The sequence below is a fragment of the Lissotriton vulgaris genome, chromosome 3_1 (genome assembly GCF_964263255.1).
Source record: "Lissotriton vulgaris chromosome 3_1, aLisVul1.2, whole genome shotgun sequence".
NCBI lineage: Eukaryota > Metazoa > Chordata > Amphibia > Caudata > Salamandridae > Lissotriton > Lissotriton vulgaris.
In genome coordinates this window covers 2,052,743,915-2,052,766,952 of record NC_141689.1, presented here as the reverse complement: position 1 = coordinate 2,052,766,952, position 23,038 = coordinate 2,052,743,915, and the positions used below count along the sequence as shown (strand labels likewise).

At 51.2% G+C, this 23,038-nt stretch overlaps 1 protein-coding gene across 8 annotated transcripts in view; it reads left to right on the top strand.

Annotated features, from left to right (window-relative positions):
• Positions 1-23,038, top strand: part of PCM1 (pericentriolar material 1) — a 1,333,387-nt gene that overhangs the window by 456,457 nt on the left and 853,892 nt on the right. For all 8 annotated transcript variants that reach the window (XM_086962572.1, XM_086962571.1, XM_086962570.1 and 5 more), the window contains exon 20: positions 11,468-11,613. In XM_086962572.1, the coding sequence (XP_086818698.1) occupies positions 11,468-11,613 (146 nt within the window). The remainder of the gene's footprint in view (positions 1-11,467; positions 11,614-23,038) is intronic.

Sequence of the window (23,038 nt, the reverse complement as noted above, 5' to 3'; positions counted from 1 at the left end):
TGAAAGTCAATTAAAGGAATGGAGCTGTCCAGAGGTTGTAGGATAGTTGGGACCACGCTATACTAACTTGAGGTAAGTAATAGGAGGCCCACGGAGCGCGTGTGCAGAGTGTGAACTCACACGCAAGATGCATACAAACGTCTATGGACAGTACAGTTTAAAGAAAAGGTGAGTACGGACGTTCCTGACTAGATAGGACTAAAATGACAATGGAACTGGACACTAGGAGAGTCAAGCTACCCTTGAGCACCGAAATGCTCGTGTTACCTCACCCACAGGCTGCGGGTGCATAGGTGCGAAGTCGTGTCGGGTTTCCGCGTCGAAGTCTATGGAGCCTTGAAGAAAGATGCTGCAGGCGACCAGGAGGTAGATGTCCGGTGCAATCCAAGGGTGGATTGGTGAAGAGAAGAACCTGAAAGCAGAGGGGACAATGTTCAAAGTCACTAGCCAGTGACTGGAGTGGAACCAGGAGTGGAACCAGATGTCGTCACGATCAGGTGATGGTGGACGCTTGTCTCAGCAGCCACTTGGACCAGGCAGCGTCTTCGATGACCAGGATGGAGGCACGAGCTGTCCCACGCAGGCTCTCGCTGTCGGCAGTGTCGTCTTCGGATTCGGGTTCAACAGGCCTCGGCAAAGGCAACCCACGCGGTGAGTGGAAACGGCGTCTGAAGTGGACCAGGAGGGTCCGGGGTGCTCCTCTTTTGGAATGGAGCAAGGGCCAGTCTGGAGCAACCAGACCAGCAGCAAAGTTGTCGGTGTTCGTCGTCTAGGAGGCCACAAGCCAGCCGGCAAGTGACCAGACAACGTGTCGAGCAGCAGGCAAGCAGAAGGGCCCCACGCAGATCTCGTGGATGCTGGAGGGCTGGTCTTCGGTGCAGGAGCTGCTCGGGGTCGGGGCTTCTCAGTCCCCAGAGCACTTGGATGAGGATACCTCAGGAGTCGTGCTGGAGCGAAGTGCTGCTTCTTTCAAGATGGCCGGTCCCACGTGTCTTGTCGCACCCATGGGTCTCAGCTGTGCTGGAGTTGCAGGTAGAGGTCGGAGAGGTCTGGGAATCCGGGTCTCGTCGGGCTCTGAAGTCTGGATCCTTTGCAGGAAGACGACAAAGGGAAGTCGCGGTACGCTGATGGTGCCTGCAGATGCAGGGTGGACACTCCTTGCCCACAAGGGAGATTCCTTCTGTCTTCTGTGGAGCAGAACGTCGAGGTCCAGAGTTTCTTCTCGTGAAGTTGATCAGGATAATCTAATTTGGAATGGGACCAGCTCCTACCTTTATTCAGCTAAAGGGGGCTGCACTACGACTAGGTCCCTCCTCTGGGTGGGACCAGGAATGGGGGTGGTTACACCCCCTTTCCTTTGTCCGGTCTTGCGCCAGCTCTGGGGCTGGAGTGCCCCAGGAACTGGTTTAGACCGGCATATGCACAGGGACACCTTGTGTGCCCCAGGCATGTCTCATTCCTTTCAGCCCTCGCCTACCTAATACACAAAATCCTGTCTGGGGTGGTGCTAGCACCTCCCAAGGCAGGAAACCTTTTGTCCGAGCCTCCCTCGCTGGAAGGACTCCCAGCAGCAGGAGGTCAGACTTGTGTCTGGTGGCAGCATCCATTTTGTGATGCTGAGGCTCGAGTTAACTTTAACCGGGGTTCACAGTTACATACATGTCGTGTCCCTCTAGAAGGGTGGAATGCTACCCCCGTCGTGAGAATTGGCGAGGGGGTAGTATTCCAATTCGTATGACACCTTACTCAACATGTTTTGATAATGCTATACCAAAGTTAGCATTTGACCGCGAGGTTCATAATGCACTTAAGAGTATATGGTATAGCGTTATCATGGAACAGCTATTAGGACTTGGTTCCGCAAGCTGCAAACGGGCTCAGCTCATGCCAGAGCACCATCTCACATAATTCCAAGCACTCTGCCTTCAGGATTGATAAGGCCTGCCATAGGAGTGACTGATAGGAATACATGTGTCCATTTTAGGGTTAGATATAGAGATACTATATCTAAAGCAAAGGGTGATTACACCACCTTGCCCCAGCTGTCGTGCAGCCATTTGTGTCAGATTTGAATGGCCAACCAGGGGTGGCACAATACATGCTGCAGCCCCTGGTAGGCCCTGGGTACACCTATGCCCTGGATACCTAAGGTATGCTGTACAGGGACTGATAAGGTGGCCCAGTACCAATTGGTAAAAGCACCTAAGGTACATGCTTGACAATTTAGAGAGAGAACAGCTAGGCTGTGGGTCTGATTAGCAGGCCCACAGCTAGGGAAAGTCGTAAACCAGTGAAGCAAAAATCGGGGTTGACCATAGGATTGCAGACCCTACTCTCCTACAGTAGATGTTCCCGTACAGTAGATGATTGTGATCACTACACTTCAAAATGTAGGATCCATAATCCTCATTTGAAATTAGTCTAGGAGATTCTGATGTTCACTGCTCCTGGACCTAAAGTTTGTGAACTCCTTAACTAGAACAAATTATAGAGATTATACCTGTTTAACCTACAAAACAAGAGGATGGTGCATCAGTGTATGGAAAGTGCATTTGTTAAAAGCACGTGTTAAGGAGCAATTGCATTGAAATCCACATTACACAGGTATGCAAAATATAGCGTGGATCATTTTTTCTTCTATCTGGTTCACAGCTATTACTAGTGCTGTTTATCAACCGACTCTATTCAATAAGCAGGCATACAAAGAAGGTATTTAATTAAGATATATGATGCCAGATTAACTGTTTGAGAAATGATTGGAAGGTTGAAGGAAGATGTAAAATAAGTCATTTAAAATGTTCTTATGTAATTCCTGTTTTTCTCTGGCGAGTGCAAAATGGACTTTAGTCTTTAATCTGAAAGAAACAGGTTAGTATTGGATTCCTTACCTTAGAATATCCCCAGGCCTCTGACTGGATCCGGAAAATTTTGCGTAGCAGTACCCCTGCGTGTCGGTAGGTGTCGTCTGCGGCTCCGCGTCAGTCGTCGGCGTCGGGATGACGTCGTCGGAGTACTTAGACGCCGCACTCGCGTGCTGTAGTTAGTTTTTTTTTCCGCGCCAGCAAGCGCAGGTCCCGAGAAAGTGGTACCCATTAGTCATTTTTTTACTAAAATTTTTGGATCTTTTTGTTCTGCTTTTCGAGTCGACCGACTCAGACGGTGCCAGTAGGGATGCCCGGTTCAAACCCTGCGTCGACTGCAGCTGACTGATGTCGGTTACCGACCCCAAGCGCCATGCCTTCATTGCCTCGGATCCGACCGCAACGCCAAGTTGTGCCCTGACTGCCGGGCCTTGACGTCGAAGGCTAGGCAGGAGCGGTCCCGCAAGCGCCTCGAGCTCCGGCAGTCTGCCCCGCGCCGTTCGAGGTCTTGGTCCGGAAGGAGGTCGAGGGACCGGTCGCGGGGCCAGGGTCGTCATAGCTCTGGGAGTCGACATCATGCCTCAGGCTCCAATTCCTCAGGTAAGAGGCACAAGAAGTTGAAGAGGCACCATCGCTCTTCTGACTCCCCCTGACGCTCGCGCGACGCCCGGGGGTTCAGGCGACACCGCCCACGCCAGAGCCGCGGGCGTCGCGGCCTGCTCCATACCCGCCGGTCCTTGGGCAGAACGCGACGCCGGGGGAGATTGAGAACTTCCTCATGGCCATGACGTCGCTCGCTCCTCCGTCGGGTTCCGCGGCCCGACTGGGTCCCCAAGCGGGCCGGGTGCTTCGTCCCCGGCACCATAGGGGCCCGCCGGATCCGGGTCGTCGCCAGTTGACCTTACGACCTCGCCAGCGCCGAACCCCAGGGTGTCGCCCCCGGCGCCGTCCCAGGACGACGCCGTCCCCGGTCCTACCCTCGATTCGGGTCCGGCGCCGTATTTGACACCGCTAGGAGATTTTTACTTCTATGACCCGGCCCCATCCTTTGACCCTGAGTATCAGGGGATGGGTGGCGAGGAGGATTGGGAGGGGTCTGAGGACCCTCTGGCACGTGAGGGCCAGCCTTACATGGACTGGGCAGGAGAGCTTGGGGATGCCAGTGGTCTGGACACTTCGCCAGACACTGGTTTTGTCCCCCAAACCCCCCCCCCCCCCCCCCCCCCACCGTGGCTACGGAGGAGGGGGCTGCCTATAGTGTGGTGTTGACGCGGGCAGCCATGGCCTTATTCCTTGAACTCCCGTCGCGGCCGTGAGGACTATCCTCCTCACTGAGGTCCTTAAACCGCAGGCAAGGTCCTCTGAGCCTCTGCTGCCGTTTAATGAGGCCTTATCTGACGTTCCTCTGGGCACCTGGTCCAGGCCCGCTACAGGTCCACCTGTAGATAGGAACGTGGCCAGACGCCACCGCCCGGCTCCAGGCGACCCTTGCTTCCTGTCCACCCACCCCACCCCGAGAACCTGGTCGTCCAGGCCTCTAACTCCCAGACCGCATTCCCGACGGCTCCCCCGTCGGGAATCCAAGAGGTACGAACAGTATGGAAAGAAAATTTTCTCCTCACTAAGTTTGGGGTTGCGGTCAGTTAACACAGCGTGCCTCTTGGGCCGTTATACCCACTCTCTGTGGGACACGGTCGCGGCCGTGCTGCCACAATGTCCGGAGGAGGCCCAGACTAAACTCACCCAAGACCTTGCGGAGGGTCGAGATGCGGCATGGTATTCTATCCGGTGTGGACTGGATACAACGGACTCGCTAGGTAGAGCGAAGGCAACGACAGTGGCGATTCGTCGCCACGCCTGGCTGAGGGCCGCCAACTTTTCGTCTGATGTCCAAAACACCCTTATGGACATGCAGTTTGATGGCCCTCACCTCTTTGACGACAAGGCAGATAGTGCACTTGAGCGCTATAAGGACTCCAGGGCTATGGCCAAGTCCTTGGGCCTGTCGGCCGGCGTCAGCAACCGGCTGAATTTCGCTCCTTTCGTGGCCAAGGCAGGGTCGCCCCCACACGTCCTGCCAGCCACGGGCTGCAGACTAACATCCAGCGCGGAGGCGGACGTGGTAACCGCCATGGCTTTGCACGGCAGTGGAACCAGGCTCAAGGGCAGTTGAAAGACCTAGTGTTGGTGACCGGTCGTGCATATCACTCTCTGCATTGGTGGAACCCACAAAACCTTTGCAAGGGACGACCGTTCCAAGAGCCTGTTCCACAAATAGTGCTAACAAAGGACGCATCTCTCCTGGGTTGGGGGGGCGCATGTCCTCCTTTACACAGTGCAGGGACTATGGACGACACAGCAGAGGAAGATTCATATCAACCTGCCGAAACTGATGGCGATCTTCATGGCGATGAAGGCCTTCAAAGTACACCTGTGCAACAAAGTCGTGTTGATCCCGACGGACAACATGACTGCCATGTACTACATTCAGAAGCAGGGAGGAACACACTCTCCACAGTTGTCACACCTGGCGCAAAGCATGTGGAAGTGGGCCATTCAGAGGAACATCTTCCTCATGGCGGAACACCTCCCGGGCAGAGACAACCAGATGGCGGATCTGCTCAGCAGACACAGCCACCAGATGCACGAGTGGCAGATTCATCCCTCGTGCTGTACCCGTACTTCCAGCAGTGGGGTCACCCAGAGATAGACCTGTTCGCCACAAGGGAAAACGCAAAATGCCAAAGCTTCGCCACCAGGCTCCCACATCCGCAGTCTCAGGGCAATGCGATATAGATGAACTGGTCAGGCAGGTTTGCGTACGCTTTTCCCCCAGCACCGCTCATACCACTAGTGGCACGCAAACTACGACAACACTCCATGACACTCATCCTAGTTGCTCCAACGTGGGCGAGGCAACCGTGGTACACCACGTTCCTAGAACTTTCCGTGGTGCCTCATCAAAGGCTACGATTAACTCCCCGTCTTTTAACGCAGAGCCATGGAGAGATTCAGCACCCAGATCCGCAACAGTTGAACCTTGCGATCTGACTCCTGAAGTCATAGAGTTTGGTTATCTAAACTTGCCTCCTGACTGTATGAACATTATCAAGGAGGCAAGGAGACCTACAACCAGAGCTTGCTATGCAGCGAAGTGGAAACGGTTTGCCATATATTGTACCAATAATGACATAAATCCGCTGGATGCATCTACTCAAAACATCATATGTTACCTGTTACATTTGCATAGATGCAATCTAGCCTATAGCTCCATCCGCATACACTTGGCTGCGGTGGCAGCTTCTCTTCAGAACAGGCAACACCTTTCACTCTTCAGGGTTCCAGCTATTAAAGCTTTCATGGAGGGACTGATTCCTCCAAGACACCCACCTTCAGCCGTCTGAAACTTAAACGTGGTTCTAACCAGACTGATGGGACCACCTTTTGAACCTCGACACTCATGTGAGATACAGTTACTGACGTGGAAAGTGGCTTTCCTAGTGGCAATTACTTCACTAAGAAGGGTTAGGGAGCTAGAAGCCCTCACTATTCAGGAGCCATTCATACAAATTCATGCAAATAGAGTTGTACTGCGTACAAACCCTAAATTCATGCCGAAAGTAGTATGCCAATTTCACATTAATCAAACTATCAAACTGCCAGTGTTCTTCCCAAATCCAGATTCAGTGGCAGAAAGAGCTCCACATACCCTAAACGTTAAGAGAGCTTTCAGGAAAACTCAACAACTGTTTGTTGCCTTCTCACCACAGCACAAAGGCAACCCCATTTCCAAATCGGGTATAGCCAGATGGATTGTTAAGTGCATACAAATTTGTTATCAAAAAGCTAAACGCACATTAACAGTTTCCCCAAGATCGCATTCCACACGCAAGTTAGGGGCATCCATGGCTTTCCTAGGGAACATCCCTCTAGAAGACATATGTAGATCAGCCACATGGACTACCATACATACATTTACCAAACACTACTGCGTAGATGTACACTCCAAAAAGCAAGCAGCTGTAGGACAGGCTGTACTCAGGACTCTTTTTCAGGCTGCTGCAGCTGGCACGGGCAACCACCGCTAGGGGGGACACTGCTATACATTCTATGCACAAAATATGAATTCAGCAGCCCACATGCCTTGAACGGAATATGCTACTTACCAGTATGCATATGTTCTTGGCATGTAGGGCTGCTGACATTCATATCGCCCTCCCTCCTCCCCGGTGCCTGTCGCAGGTGTAGCACTCAGAATTATTCTTAGCATGGACATCACTTACTGTATCATACTCCATCCCTGCCACAATGGCGAAAAACAATCTGAGGATGGAAAGGATGCCCATACGCACTGTAGTCCGGGGAGGAGCCACCTATCTCGTGATACTTCGAAGACTCTTCCAGGACAACACTGTGCAATCATCCGGACCCAACACTAGGCGGCGATCTATGCACAAGATATGAATGTCCGTAGCCCTACATGCCAAGAACAGATGCATACTGGTAAGTAGCATATTGCTTACTCCTACTACTTTCTGGTTCCCAAGAAGGGCACAGGGGGCCTATGCCCTATCTTGGACCTGTAGAACGTCAACGGCTTCCTCTGGAAGGGGAAGATCAAGATGCTGACTTTGGCTCAGGTCTTAGCTGCCCTGGACCCGGGAGACTGGATGGTAGCGTTGGACTTGCAGTACGCTTATTTTCACATCCCCCGTCCTGCCGGCCCACTGGCGTTGCCTGCGGTGCAGGGTAGGCCACAAGCACTTTCAGTTTACTGTGCTCCCCTTCGGCCTTCACGAAAGTGATGGCGGTGGTCGCAGTTCATCTGCGCAGGTTAGGGGTTTTTAGTCTTCCCCTACCTCGACAACTAGTTGTTGAAGACTGGCTCGTCCCAGACAGTCGTCAGCCACCTCAAGACTACGGCCGACCTCCTGCACCTGCTTGGGTTCTCCATCAATGTGCCGAAGTCACACCTGTGTCCCTCTCAGAAGCTCCTCTTCATCGGAGCGGTTGTAGACTCGGCGCAGTTTTGGGTTTCTCCTCCCGAACAGCGGGTTCAAGATATTCAGGCTCTGATTCCGATCTTTCAGCCGTTATCCTGAGTCTCGGTCAGGTTGATGCTGCCTTCTGGGGCTGATGGCCTCCTGCATCCTTCTGGTGCGTCACACCAGGTGGCGGATGCGGGCTCTGCAGTGGGACCTGAAGTTTCAGTGGGCCCAGCATCAGAGCAACTTGTCCGACCATGTCTTGATCTCGAAGGGCACTGCAAGACAGTTGCAGTGGTGGCTCACGGACCGCGATTCGGTCAGCGGCAGATCCCTCTCCCTTCCCCAACCGGAGCACGTGGTTGTGACGGACGCGTCCCTCCAGGGCTGGGGGCCACATGGGAGAGGCGGAGATCAGAGGCCTCTGGTCTCGGGTGGAGTCCCGGCTCCACATCAACCTTCTGGAGCTGCAGGCGATCCGGCCTGCACTGAAGGCATTCCCCTCTGTCCGGGGGAGTGTATTGCAGGTGTTCACGGACAACACCACCGCCATGTGGTACTGCAACAAACAGGGGGGGGTGGGGACGTGGTCCCTATGCCAGGAGGCTCTGCGCCTCTGGCAGTGGCTGGAACATCAGGGCGTGACCCTGGTGGTTCAACACCTGGCAGGTTCCGTGAACGCCAGGGCGGACAAACTTAGCCGTCGGTGCATGATGGATCACGAATGTCGTCTGAACTCGGACGTGGCGCAAGGCCTCTTTCAGCAGTGGGGAGAGCCTTTGGTTAGATCTATTCACCACAGAAGAGAACGCGCAATGTCATCAGTTCTGCGCGTTGTAATTTCCAAGGCGGCACTCCCTCGGAGACGCTTTTCGTCACGAGTGGAGCTGCGGTCTGTTGTACGCCTTTCCGCCCATACCACTTCTGCCCAGAGTGCTGAAGAAGATCAGACTCGACCGGGCCCAAGTTATCCTTGTGGCTCCGGACTGGGCACGAAGATACTGGTATCCCGAGCTACTCCGCATGTCTGTCGATCCCCCGATTCGTCTGCCTCTTCAGGAGGACCCTCTGTCGCAGCAGCAGGGGACGGTCCTCCACCCGAACCTGTCCAGCCTCAACTTACATGCATGGAGATTGTGCGGCGGCAGTTGAGGCCATTTAACTTGCCTCCTGAAGTCTGTAATGTGATTCTGGCAGCCAGGCGTCCCTCCACAAAGTCGATATACGCCTGCAGGTGGAACAGATTTGTGGCATGGTGCACAGCAAAGGCTGTGGATCCACTCTCTGCCCCTCTTTCTGAGTTTCTTCTATTCCTTCTTTCTCTTGCCCAGCAGGGCTCTGCTCTGGGCATTCTCAAGGGCTACCTTTCAGCCTTTTTGAGGCTGCCATCTTTGTTCAAGTCCCCAATTGTAAATAGGTTTTTGAAGGGCATCACACACGTTTCCCCCTGTTCCATTCGTGATGCCCCAGTGGGGCTTGAACCTTATTCTTACCTATCTGATGTGCGCTCCCTTTGAGCCACTTCACAACTGTCCTCTTCGCCTTCTTACTCTGAAGACTGCTTTCCTGGTTGCAATCACCTCTGCCAGGAGAGTGAGTGAGCTCCAGGCTCTTTCTTCCAAACCTCCTTTCCTTTCTGTCCATCCGGGCAAGGTTGTGTTGCGTACAAGACCCTCTTTCCTGCCCAAGGTTGTCACAGCCTTCCACATCGGGCAGTCCATCACCTTGCCCACCTTCTTTCCGCCTCTGCATCCCTAAAAGGAGGAAGAGCGGCTCCACCGTGTGGACCCAAAATGTGTGCTCTCGTTCTATCTGGACCGCACACTCCAGTTCCGGGTGAATGACCAACTCTTTGTTGGTTACGTGGGCGCTAAGAAGGGACGGGCGATACACAAGCGGACCATCTCTCGGTGGGTCGTGTTATGTATCAAGGCATGCTACTCATTGGCTAAGAAGGAACCTCCTGTTGGGCTGAGGGCCCATTCCACTCGGGCCACGGCGGCTACTACTGCCCTGGGCCTTGGAGTCCCTTGCAGGACATTTGTCAGGCAGCTACGTGGGCCTCGCTGCACACGTTTGCAAGACACTACTGCCTGGACAGTCAAGTCCGGAGGGATGGCTTCTTTGGCCGTTCCGTCCTCCAGGACTTTCTGGTGTGATTATTGGTTCGCAGACCCACCACCGGGGTTGGTATTGCTGGGGTATCTATTCTAAGGTAAGGAATCTAATACTAACCTGTTTCTTTCAGATGAACAAGTTACTTACCTTCGGTGACGATACATCAGGAAGAAACAGTAGTTAGTATTAGATTTCTTACCGACCGACCCATCCTCCCCGTTCTGCGAACCGATATCTAGGGTTAAGGTCATCCCCTCTCAGGGCCCTAGTTTCATGGCACTAGTGTTGGTTTTTAGCATGGCTTTGCGTTTCTGGCGCGGAAAAGCTGTGTATAAGAACTGACGTCAGCGCGCGAGGGCGGCGTCTAAGTACTCCGGCGACAACATCCCGCGCATACGACGCCGACGACTGACGCGGAGCCGCAGAGGACGCCTACAGAAGCGCAGCGGTACTGCTACGCAAAAGTTTCCGGATCCAGTCTGATGCCTGGGGATATTCTAAGGTAAGGAATCTAATACTAACTACTGTTTCTTCCAGATATATCCTTACCGAAGGTAAGTAACTTGTTCATTGAGTTGACAACCACTTTTATTTAAGCGTTAAATGCGACAGTGGTTCAGTTCTGAACCTCGCTGACCCACGTGGGTCATAAATCTGAGTGATGCACTGATCATTTTCAGGCTCTGCTGTCTGCATCCTGAAAATAATGCAAAATAAACACAGCCTTTCCTTAACTTTAAAAGGAAAACAAAACATTTCTTTTTTGCTGTTCTTAGTTAAAATGTACTCAAGGCTGAGAGCTACTCTGAAGGTTTCTGCAACCTACTGGTAGCTTGCGACTGACTAGTTTGAGACACTGTTAGACCATGCTGTCTCCAGAGAGCCCGCTCATATCAGCATCATACTTCTCCTGTGTTGTAAATGATATCTGTGGTCACTCCTATCTTGCACAGTGGATTCTGATTTTGTCACTCACCATTCACCATGGCACGGTGGAGTAGAGGCCACTGGAAAGCTACACCGCCGAGCCCTTAACCACATTCACTGCAGATGCTCCACATTCCTCAGCAGAAGAAGATGCTGTTAATCACACAGGCGACTGGAAGCAGCACCAAGCGCACCATCATGTGATCTGTATATCACCTAATTTCAGCTCCTGGTTATGCACGGTGTCCCTTCGAACACCATGATTAGCTGGATCATTCTGCTGAACAGTAGATAATTTTGGCAGGTTTCTGATTAAGCAAATCATTTTGCAGCCTGAAATTTTGCAGTCAGTTAATTTATAAAGTAAATTTATATGTCCACCGTTTTTGGCTGCAGCTTGGCACTTTCATGGGTGGGCAAATTCCAAAGTGGTTGAAGTAAATTTGAACAATTAAGCTCAACTACAAAGCGTTACAGGTAAGCAATTGTGTTCTTAAAATATTTTCAAAATAAATCTTGACAATGAGAAAACTACTTCTAAAATATGTCCTATTTTGTCTCTCTCTCTAATCACAGACACTGTCCTATCTACTGCAGAGTCTACTTACTAGTCCTTACAGCGTGATGCCCAGTAATGTTGGCTCTCCACAAGTACACCTAATAATGCATCAGTTAAACCAATGCTATACTCAGCTCACATGGCAACAGAACAATGTTCAAAGGTATGTTAAAGTCCCAGAAAAGGTTTTGCAGGTATTCTTGCTGCATACTGCTCTAATGTTGAATGCTTATGTCCACCACAGATTTTACAGCCGTCGTGTTCTTTTAATTTTAAGAAATCAACACACACCATAATACTAATGTAGCACTACCTTTAGGTTGAGAAAGTAGTTTAGGATACACAGCTATTAATAGTTTGATATCTTTGCAAAATTGTCATTAACTGCCATCAGAAGTAACATTTTTCCAGCATGGGCACTTTGTCAGATCTCTTTGGTCCAACATTCTTCCCTGGTGGTACATGGGCACATTTGTATAGTCTCTTTCATGCTCAATAGTCAAGTCAAAATGTAAGTTTATTTAGATCATTGATCTCTAAATCACAAGGAATACACATTTATTTTAAAATTCTTAAAATAATTACTAAAACCACATATCGTTTCCATAAGTACTTATGATGTTCCATATCCTCCATCATAGTTAAAACCAATGTAATACAGCAGTAAACTATATTCTAACATCCTAAGGGTAGATCGACTTCACTAAAACCTGTTTTTAAAATATTAAAAGAATAAAACTTAATTCTCTATTCCTCATTACTTGATTCCTCATTACTTGATCTAATCCTCCATTTCCTATTCCATGAACAACTTTTTAATAGCCTGGATAAACTTTGCCACCGCAATGGCAATATCAAGGTAAAACATATCAGTGAGGTGCTCAATTGCTTGCAGACTGGACACAATGCTATATTTTACAAATATTGGTCGTAAAAACTGTTTTCGCTGGACTAATAATTGTTGACAGTCTATTAATATATGCAAGCAATTACATTTCGTACCAATCCTGCATGTGCATCTACCATCTGGACCCAACAATTCCTTTTTTATTTTGTCATTTGACCGAGCATTTTCACCCTTAAAAGTTCCAACCTAAGCCCCAGATTTGGCTGGGTGTCTAAATAGGGATACCAATTTTCTTTTCTTCAGCTATTATTCAGGGGTTGCACAGACTCTTTTTTTTAACAGATACTCTATATCGCTTAATTTGGACAGTTCCTTCCCTGGGAGTTTAAGCTCACTCTTTGACTTTGCAATATACAGGTACAGCAAATCCATTTCCACTTATAAATTATCACAGATGGAGTACAGTTTCTTTATTGTTTCATTTGCCCACCTACGTTCACTCTTCTGGATATCCTCCATACACCATTGTGACACTTTCATCTCTTCTCCTGTTCCCAGCCGTTTCCAGAACCTTAACAAACCTACTTGTACTAGCTCTAATCTAATAGACTGTAACATTGATGAGCAGGGTAATGACAATAGTGCTTTTAAACATTTCCCTTCTTCTCTGTTCCAGGTACTTTCCCTCCTAAGCATAATATTTCTGCACCATATTGCATTTGTGGGGGGATCATTGCATTGAATGCCTATCAACAGTGGTCTGTGGGACATATCACCATAGCTACTGTTATCTGAAAGAGACACGTTAGTGATAGATTCCTTACCTTAGAATATCCCCAGGCGTCAGACTGGATCCGGAAATTTTTGCGTAGCAATACCCCTGCGCGCTGTTAGGCGTCGTCTGCGGCTCCGCGTCCGTCGTCGGCGTCGTGAGCGCCGGGATGACGTCATCGGAGTATATAGACGGCGCCCATGCGCGCTGACGTCAGTTCTTCTTTTTTCCGCGCCAGCTAGCGCAGATCCGGAAGAAGCTCTACCCCCAGTCACTTTTTGACTGAAAACTTTTTGATCTTTTTGATCCTCTACTTAGTCGATTCTCGACTATCGGTGCCAGGGATGCCCGGGTTCAAGCCTTGCTCGAAGTGCGGCCGACTCATGTCGGTCACGGACCCCCATCGCCGGTGCCTGAAGTGCTTAGGCCTCGACCACGACGATCGAACCTGTGACGACTGCCGGGCCCTGACGTCGAAGGCTAGGCGGGAGCGGTCCCGCAAGCGTCTCGAGCTGAGGCAGTCGGCCCCGCGCCGCTCCAGGTCCCGGTCCCGGTCCCACGGGAGGTCGAGGGACAGGTCGCGAGGTCGGAGTCATCGACGCTCCGGGAGTGGTCACCGATCGTCTGGATCCAAGTCCTCAGGTAAGAGGCATGAGAGGTCGGAGCGCCACCATCGGTCCTCCGACCCGCCCCGACGCTCGCTCGATGCGGCCGGGGGTTCGGGCGACACCGCCCACGCGGCTCCGCGGGAGTCGCAAGCGTCGCCGCCTGCCCCACACCTTCGGGTCCCTGGGCACGGCGCGTCGCAGGAGGAGGTCGAGAGGTACCTCATGGCCATGAGGGCCCTCCCTCCTCAGTCGGTTCCCGTGGCGCCTTCGGGCCGATCGGCTCCGTCTGGAGGTCCTTCCGGGTCGGGCGCTTCGGCCCCGACGACGTCGGGTGCTTCGGGCCCGGCGCCGCTGGCGACTTCGGTCCCGGCGCCGCGCGACCTCGCTGGATCCGGCTCCGGATCCGGGACCTCGCCGGTCGACCTTACGACCTCACCGGCGCCGTCCCCTCAGGTGTCGTCCCCGGCAGCCGTAGTGGTTGCCGACCCCAATGCTTCCTACGGTCCGCCTCAGGCGTCGGAGGGGCGCCGCTGGGCGCCGATTCCGTCGGCCGTCGGAGAATTCTATCTCCACGAGGAGGCCCTGGCTGTTCATCCTGGTCTCCAGGAGCTGGGTGACGAGGAGCAATGGGAGGGGTCCGAGGACCCTCTGGCACGTGATTGCCAGTCACATCAGGACTGGACATATGAGCTTGGGGAGGCCAGTGGTATTGACACCTCGCCAGACACTGGATTTACATCGCCCCCGACTGTGGCTTCGGAGGCGGGTTCTGCTTACAGCGTAGTGTTGACGAAGGCAGCTAAGGCCCTAAACCTTGAGCTCCCCGTCGCGGCCGTGAGGACTAATCTCCTCACTGAGGTGCTCAAACAGCAGTCCGGCTCCGCGGAGCCCCTTCTGCCGTTCAATGAGGCCTTGTGTGACGTTCTGCTGGGCACTTGGTCCAAGCCCGCCACAGGTCCCCCTGTGGATAGGAACGTGGCCAGACGCTACCGCCCGGCACCGGGCGACCCTTGCTTTTTGTCCACCCACCCCACCCCCGAGAGCCTGGTCATCCAGGCCTCCACTTCCCAGACCGCATTCCCGACGGCCCCGCCCGATCGGGAATCCAAGAGATATGAGCAGTTCGGGAAGAAGGTCTTCTCGTCTGTGAGCCTAGGGCTCCGGTCAGTCAACACCAACTGTCTCTTGGGCCGCTACACCCACACTCTGTGGGACACGGTTGCGGAGGTGCTGCCACAATGCTCTGAGGAGGTCAGGGCTAAACTCAGCCAAACCCTTGCGGACGGCCGAGATGCGGCACGATTTTCCATCCGGTGTGGGCTGGATACCACGGACTCACTGGGCAGGGCGATGGCAACGACGGTGGCGGTTCGACGCCACGCCTGGTTGAGGTCCGCCAATTTCTCGGCCGATGTCCAGGCCACTCTCCTGGACATGCCGTTTGATGGCCGTCGCCTCTTCGGCGACAAGGCAGACCATGCGCTGGAACGTTTTAAGGACTCCAGGGCCACGGCCAAGTCCTTGGGCCTTGCGGCCCCACGCCAGCAATCGGGTGCTTTTCGCTCCTTTCGTGGCCACGGAAGGGGCGCCCCACCACGGACCGTCAGCCACGCGCCGCAGAATGTTCAGCAACGCGGTGGCGGCCGTGGGAACCGCCGTGGCGGTGGTCGGGGCCAGCGGCGAGGCCAGTCCACACCTCCCTCAGCAGCCCCCGCCTCAAAACCTTCCTAGTCCGAGTTTTCAGGCCCATGTGACGCCTGTGGGAGGCAGGGTTCGCCATCACCTCTCCCACTGGCATACAGTCACTTCGGACAGGTGGGTGCTGCAAATTGTCCGAAGGGGTTTCTCCCTCCCCTTCGAGTCTTCCCCTCCATCCATGCCACCTCAATGCCACCGTGTGTCGGGGGATCACTTGCGACTTCTGCAAGGGGAAGTTTCGGCCCTCTTGGCCAAGAGGGCCATCGAGCGCGTTCCTGGGCCAGAAGTAGGACGTGGCTGTTACTCCCACTACTTTCTGGTACCCAAGAAGGGCAAAGGGGGCCTACGCCCTATCTTGGATCTGCGGAACGTGAACGGCTTCCTCCGTACGGAGAAGTTCAAGATGCTCACTTTGGCTCAGGTCCTGGCTGCCCTGGACCCAGGAGACTGGATGGTAGCGTTGGACTTGCAGGACGCCTATTTCCACATCCCCGTCCTGCCGGCCCACCGGCGTTACCTGCGGTTCACGGTAGGCCACGAGCACTTTCAGTTTACCGTGCTCCCCTTCGGCCTTACCAGCGCCCCACGGGTGTTCACGAAGGTGATGGCGGTGGTCGCAGCCCATCTGCGCAGGCAAGGGGTGTCAGTCTTCCCCTACCTCGACGACTGGTTGTTGAAGGCGGGCTCGCCCCAGACAGTCGTCAGCCACCTCCAGACTACGGCCGACCTCCTGCACTTGCTGGGGTTCTCCATCAATGTGCCGAAGTCACACCTGTGTCCCTCTCAGAAGCTCCTTTTCATCGGAGCGGTTCTCGACTCGGCGCAGTTTCGGGTTTACCCACCCGAGCAGCGGGTTCGGGATATTCAGGCTCTGATTCCTGTCTTCGGGCCGTTATCCCGGGTCTCGGTCAGGTTGACGCTGCGGCTTCTGGGACTGATGGCCTCCTGCATCCTTCTGGTGCGTCACGCCAGGTGGCGGATGCGGGCTCTGCAGTGGGACCTGAAGTTTCAGTGGGCCCAGCATCAGGGCAACCTGTCCGATCATGTCCTGATCTCGGAGGGCACTGCGAGACAACTGCAGTGGTGGCTCACGGACCGCGACTGGGTCAGTGGCAGACCCCTCTCTCTACCCCAGCCGGAGCACGTAGTTGTGACGGACGCGTCCCTCCAGGGCTGGGGAGGCCACATGGGAGAGGCGGAGATCAGAGGCCTCTGGTCTCCGGCGGAGTCCCGGCTCCACATCAACCTTCTGGAGCTGCGGGCGATTCGTCTTGCACTGAAGGCATTCCTCCCCTCTGTCAGGGGGAGCGTGGTGCAAGTGTTCACCGACAACACCACCGCCATGTGGTACTGCAACAAACAGGGCGGTGTGGGGTCGTGGACCCTTTGCCAGGAGGCTCTGCGCCTCTGGCAGTGGCTGGAACATCAGGGCGTGACTCTGGTGGTTCAACACCTGGCAGGTTCTCTGAATGCCAGGGCGGACGAACTCAGCCGCCGGTGCATGATGGATCACGAATGGCGTCTGAACTCGGACGTGGCGCAAGGTCTCTTTCGACAGTGGGGAGAGCCTTGGTTAGATCTATTCGCCACAGAAGAGAACGCGCAATGTCAGCAGTTCTGCGCGTTGGAGTTTCCAAGGCGGCACTCGCTCGGAGACGCTTTTCGTCGCGAGTGGAGCTGCGGCCTGTTGTACGCCTTTCCGCCTATACCACTTCTGCCCAGAGTGCTGAAGAAGATCAAGCGCGACCGGGCCCAGGTTATCCTTGTGGCTCCAGACTGGGCTCGAAGATACTGGTATCCCGAGCTACTCAGCATGTCAGTCGATCCCCCGATTCGTCTGCCTCTTCGGGAGGACCTTCTGTCGCAGCAGCAGGGGACGGTCCTGCACCCGAACCTGTCCAGTCTCCACCTACAAGCTTGGAGATTGAGCGGCGGCAGTTGAGGCCATTTGACTTGCCTCCCGAAGTCTGTGACATCATTCTGGCAGCCAGGCGTCCCTCCACTAAGTCGGTATACGCCTGCCGGTGGAATAGATTTGTGGCATGGTGCGCAGCAAAGGCTGTGGATCCCCTCTCTGCACCCCTTTCGGAAGTGCTGCTCTTTCTTCTTTCCCTTGCCCAGCAGGGCTCTGCTCTGGGCACTCTTAAAGGGTATCTCTCTGCTCTTTCAGCCTTCTTGAGGCTACCTGATCAGCCTTCTTTGTTCAAGTCCCCTATAGTGAGTAGATTTCTGAAGGGCATCACACACATGTTCCCTCCTGTTCCCTTCGTGATGCCCCAGTGGGACTTGAACCTTGTTCTCACCTATCTGATGTGTGCTCCCTTTGAGCCACTTCATAACTGTCCTCTTCGCCTCCTTACGCTGAAGACGGCCTTCCTGGTTGCCATCACCTCTGCCAGGAGAGTGAGTGAGCTCCAGGCTCTTTCTTCTTCTCCGCCTTTCCTGTCTGTTCACCCTGATAAGGTGGTGTTGCGTACACGACCTTCCTTTCTGCCCAAGGTTGTCACGGCCTTCCACATCGGGCAGTCCATCACCTTGCCCACCTTCTTTCCGCCTCCGCATCCCTCGAAAGAGGAGGAGAGGCTCCACCGTCTGGATCCAAAACGTGCGCTCTCCTACTACTTGGACCGCACTCGCCAATTCCGGGTGGATGACCAACTCTTCGTTGGTTACGTGGGCGCGAAGAAGGGAAAGGCTGTACACAAGAGGACCATCTCCAGGTGGATCATCTTGTGCATCCAAGCATGCTACTCCATGGCGAGGAAGGAGCCCCCGGCTGGATTGCGGGCTCACTCCACTCGGGCCACGGCAACGACAACTGCCCTGGGCCGCGGTGTCCCCCTGCAGGACATCTGTCAGGCAGCCACGTGGGCCTCGCTGCACACGTTCGCAAGACACTACTGCCTGGACAGTCAAGTCCGGAGGGATGGCTTCTTTGGCCGTTCCGTCCTCCAGGACTTTCTGGTGTGATATTGGTTCGCAGACCCACCACCGCGGGGTTGGTATTGCTGGGGTATCTATTCTAAGGTAAGGAATCTATCACTAACGTGTCTCTTTCAGATGCACAAGTTACTACTTGTGTAACGATATATCTGTAAGAGACATTAGTTAGTGATAGATTCCTTACCGCCCTCCCATCCTCCCCGTTCTGCGAACCGATATTTAGGGTTAAGGTCATCCCCTTTCAGGGCCCTAGTTTCATGGCACCAGTGTTAGTTCTATCATGGCTCTGCGTATCTGGCGCGGAAAAGCTGTGTTATCAGAACTGACGTCAGCGCGCATGGGCGCCGTCTATATACTCCGATGACGTCATCCCGGCGCTCACGACGCCGACGACGGACGCGGAGCCGCAGACGACGCCTAACAGCGCGCAGGGGTATTGCTACGCAAAAATTTCCGGATCCAGTCTGACGCCTGGGGATATTCTAAGGTAAGGAATCTATCACTAACTAATGTCTCTTACAGATATATCGTTACACAAGTAGTAACTTGTGCAACAATTTTCAGCCCACAAACTGAAGCTAGGGCTTTAACTTTCTGGGCCTCCAGGTGTGTAGTCCATTTTAGAGACTTATCCCAAGATATTTATAATGGTTAACAATTTCTAATTTCGTTTGCCCCAAAGTCCAATTAAATTTTTGATTTCTCTTACCGAAGCACAGGATTTTTGTTTTATCCATATTCACTGTAAGGCGTTTAGATGCACAATATATATTGAACGCATATAACTTTCTTTGCAGACCCGGCTCCGTTTGGTCTAAAATTACTAAGTCATCTGCATACTTCAAACATGATATATGCTTCCCACTAACTTTTGGGCTTGCACTTCTCTCGGTCATCAAGGAAGAGGGTAGGTCTGCGAGAAATATCGAAAATAAAAGTGGGGCTAGAATGCAACCTTGTCTATGGCCATTGTTTATAGCTATTTCCGGGGTCAAACCCCCTCTTAAATCTGTAATGACCTGTGCCCAGTTCTGTTCATGCAACATTTGAATTATTGCTAGGAGCTCCTTCGGAATATTATACCTTCTTAATGTTTCCCAAAGGCACTCCCTATCCACAAGGTCAAATGCTGCACGGAAAGCAACAAAGCAGCAGTATAAACTGCCCTGCTGTTCCATAGATTTACGTGCTAATGCCCATAGGGCAAATCAATGATCTGTAGTGGAGTGCCCCTCTTTGAAGCCTCCTTGTTCAACCGGTACGATCAAATGTGCATCCACACAGTCTTTTAATCTGCCCAAAATTATTTTCGAAAATACTTTCACTCCAATATCTAGCAGATTAATTAATCTATAATTCTTCGGATCGTTCCTTTCACCTTTCTTGTGCAGTGGCCTAATAACGGCCCCCCTCCAAGATTTTGGGATAATCCCTGACTCCAAAACAGCTAAGAACATCTTGGAAAGAAATTGTGCCCACCAGTCTAGCTGAGTTATAATGATCACAGCCGGCAAATTATCTGGCCCAGCCGCTCGAGTTAGATTTAGCTTCCTAATTATTTCCTTCACTTTTTCTACAGAGAAGGATGGAATTAACTCTTTTACCTCCATTCCTTTAAGGACCCTGCTCTTGCTTACTACTGGCACTTTACTAGCTATATATAATTGACCTAAATGCTCCTCCCATGCATCCTCGTCAACTACACAGCTCAGGGTTACTGGAGTCCGACCCGAGGCATCCTGTATCAACTTCCAGAACCCTTTCACATTTTTTGTTTCTATTGTTTCCAGTAAGTTCTCCCAGCATTTTACTTTAAAAATGCTCTTTTTAGTCCTTACCAACATTTTAGATTCTTTCCTTAATTTATTTAGTTTAGTTCCTCTCCTGATCATACCTTAACCGTAGGGACCTTTCTACTCTCCTTTACTCTCCTTATTATCCTTTTTTTTCCCTGCACACAGGATCGAACCAACTAACTTGCTTTCTAAGAGGTGATCTTTTGTTTTTAACTTCAGTTTCCTTCCTTTTCAGGTCAACTCTAAGAAATTGTACAATCTGCTTAATTTTATCCTCAAACCATGAAACCTTCCGATCAGTAACTTCCTTCAAGATTACATTCTGTTGGAAGCTTGCTAATGTAGCTAGACATTCAGCTGTTAATTTTGTAGTCAGACGTTTTGTATATGACATAGTCTGTGGAAGTACTCTTTCACTACATTTTAAGGGCCCCCTCGTTAATTCGTAATATAAGGCATTATGGTCACTTTCCTCTCACTGGGTTACCATTAACTTTTTTACCCTATCAAAGTTCCATGCATTCACAAACACATAGTCTATGGGGCAGCGTTGGTTACCTTTTCTAAACGTCTGGTTTGCCGGACGATCAAAGTCTACTCTGCCATTTAAACTGATTAACCCCTTTGAACACAAGAATTTTCCTAAGGCTTCATCTGATTTTGTCATAGTACAAGTGAGGAATAGTGCTGGCATTAACTCAAATGCTTTCACAAAATCTTTTAGTCAGGGATCTAGTTTTTTTATGGTTGAAATCCCCTGTAATAATTAGCAGATCATTCCCATATATTTATCACACACCGAGTTCATTTCCTTCTTAAACAGAACCATTTCCTTTTCATACTCTTCTTGGGAGCCCCATTGTATGTATGTTTTCTCCAGAATCAGTCGTTCATTTGGCCTTTCAGAGACATGCAGGGTTAGCTCACTGACCAACACCCATTTACAGATTGTAGTTATAGACTTCACCTTTTTTACCCTTCTAGTAGACATAAGTGTCATAATCCCCCCGGAAGAACGACCAAATCTTTTTTTACTAGCAGGTTTATGATGTTGCACAAATCCTTCAAATGTCTGGATGTTGTCGCATAGCCAGGTTTCCTGCAGACAGATATCTGCCTGCTGGGAGGCTGATTTTATGCTCTCAATCTTTACTTGCCCCATCAGCCCGTTCATATTCCATGAAATAACTTTTGTGCTTTGCGACAACCTGCCTCCCTAATCATTCTCACTAAGTTTACCAGACTCGTTCATACCCCATACGGGTGTACTTGTGAGTTTTTCTACTAAACTCCAATATCCCCAGTTATTTCTTAGCTCGGGGTTCTCTACAACTATATTAATATTAGCTCTTTCCCCACGTGCCCCTGCTATCATTCTGCCTGCCTTCTCCCCAGGCCCGCATGACAATTCAGAAAGGCAGTGACTGGTTGGTTTACTATATCCACTTCAATTTCCGTTATTAATCTTATTCCTTCCTTCAACATTTCTTTTTCGGCTTGAAGAATTGCTGTTTTTACCAACCCTGAGTAAACTTCGACTTTTGGAACCTCCGTGCCTTTATTATTCAAACTGAATCCTACCTGTCAAGTCTTTTGTCTCAATTTCCTTCAGGCTAGGGCATTTTGAGAAAGCGAAAAGGAGTTTTGAACGATTGAGTGGGATAATCTTTCTTAACTTTTTCCTCCCCTACTTCAGAGGGTTCAAACTATGTACATTTTTTATCACCTAAATCTAGTACTCTTATACCCATATTTCCCTTTTCCCTTATATCTTTCTTCAAGGTAGGATTTAAAGGGTTTTCTAGGGTTTTTCTATCCATCCCTGAACTCTCGGGCATTTCTTCTCCTCCTGCAATTTTACCCACTTTGCCACCTTTTTCACTTCGCATTACACTTTAGGAGGGAATTTTTGATGGGCTCTTTTCCCCTGGGTTGCAACTTGTCTATTAGTTTGGTGACTCTGTCACCCTAATTGACCTCTTATTCTGATGGGGAGTCCCTCTTTCATGATCTAATTCACAGGGATTTGTTCCCTTCTTCCTACCTTTCTTTAGGCCCTTTTGTTTCCCTTTATGGTAGACGTCTTTTGGATGAATCCTTGAGCTAGCTACCCTATACCAAGGGTATTCCCCCCGCCTCCTGATTAACATTGGACATCTGGAGAAATAGAAATCGTGACAGTTATTAATTTGCCCAGGTTCCCCATCTCCACCTTGAGAGGGACTTTCAAGTACAGGTCTAACCGCCAATGGCAATAAACCTCTAATGCCTTGTAATTCTCTTACAGTTTGTTTTAAGTACATTTCGTGGGAATTTAGTGTGTTATTATTCGACAATGTCACTTCTAGCAGACCTTGCAGGGTTTTTTGCAACAATAACATTATATCCAACATTGAAGCTGAAGAAGTTGGTGAAATGTCCAGGCCAAGCCTACTGTTACGCTCTAATTCTTCTGTACCCTTAGGACCTTGGTATCGATTGCCCCAAGGTTTCCTCTAGTCTAGACCTTATTTCCAAGTCTATTATATTTTCCTGGACTTGCAAGACTCTTGAGACATTGCCCTCATACTCTTCTTCGACGGCACCGATCATAGAAAATATCCTTGGTGACGAGGAAAGCCTTGGTTCCAGATTAATGTCAATTTAGCTACTAATGCTTTCTAAACTTGAAACACAGTGAACACTAACTTCTCGCGTCATAGGTTGATCCTTATCCTGGGCTTGGATTTTTTGGGGTGTTGGTATCTTCTTAAAATGTTTACCTACAAAGTCTTTGATTGATTTTGTCCCAAGACTTCGCCCTTTCCCACTACCTTGCGATTTGTCGAGTGTCGATTTCTTCTTAGTTGTCTTACTTTACACATTCTTAACATTCTCATCCCGACAGTCCATACTTCTACAAGCGACATGTTTTGCTCCATTAA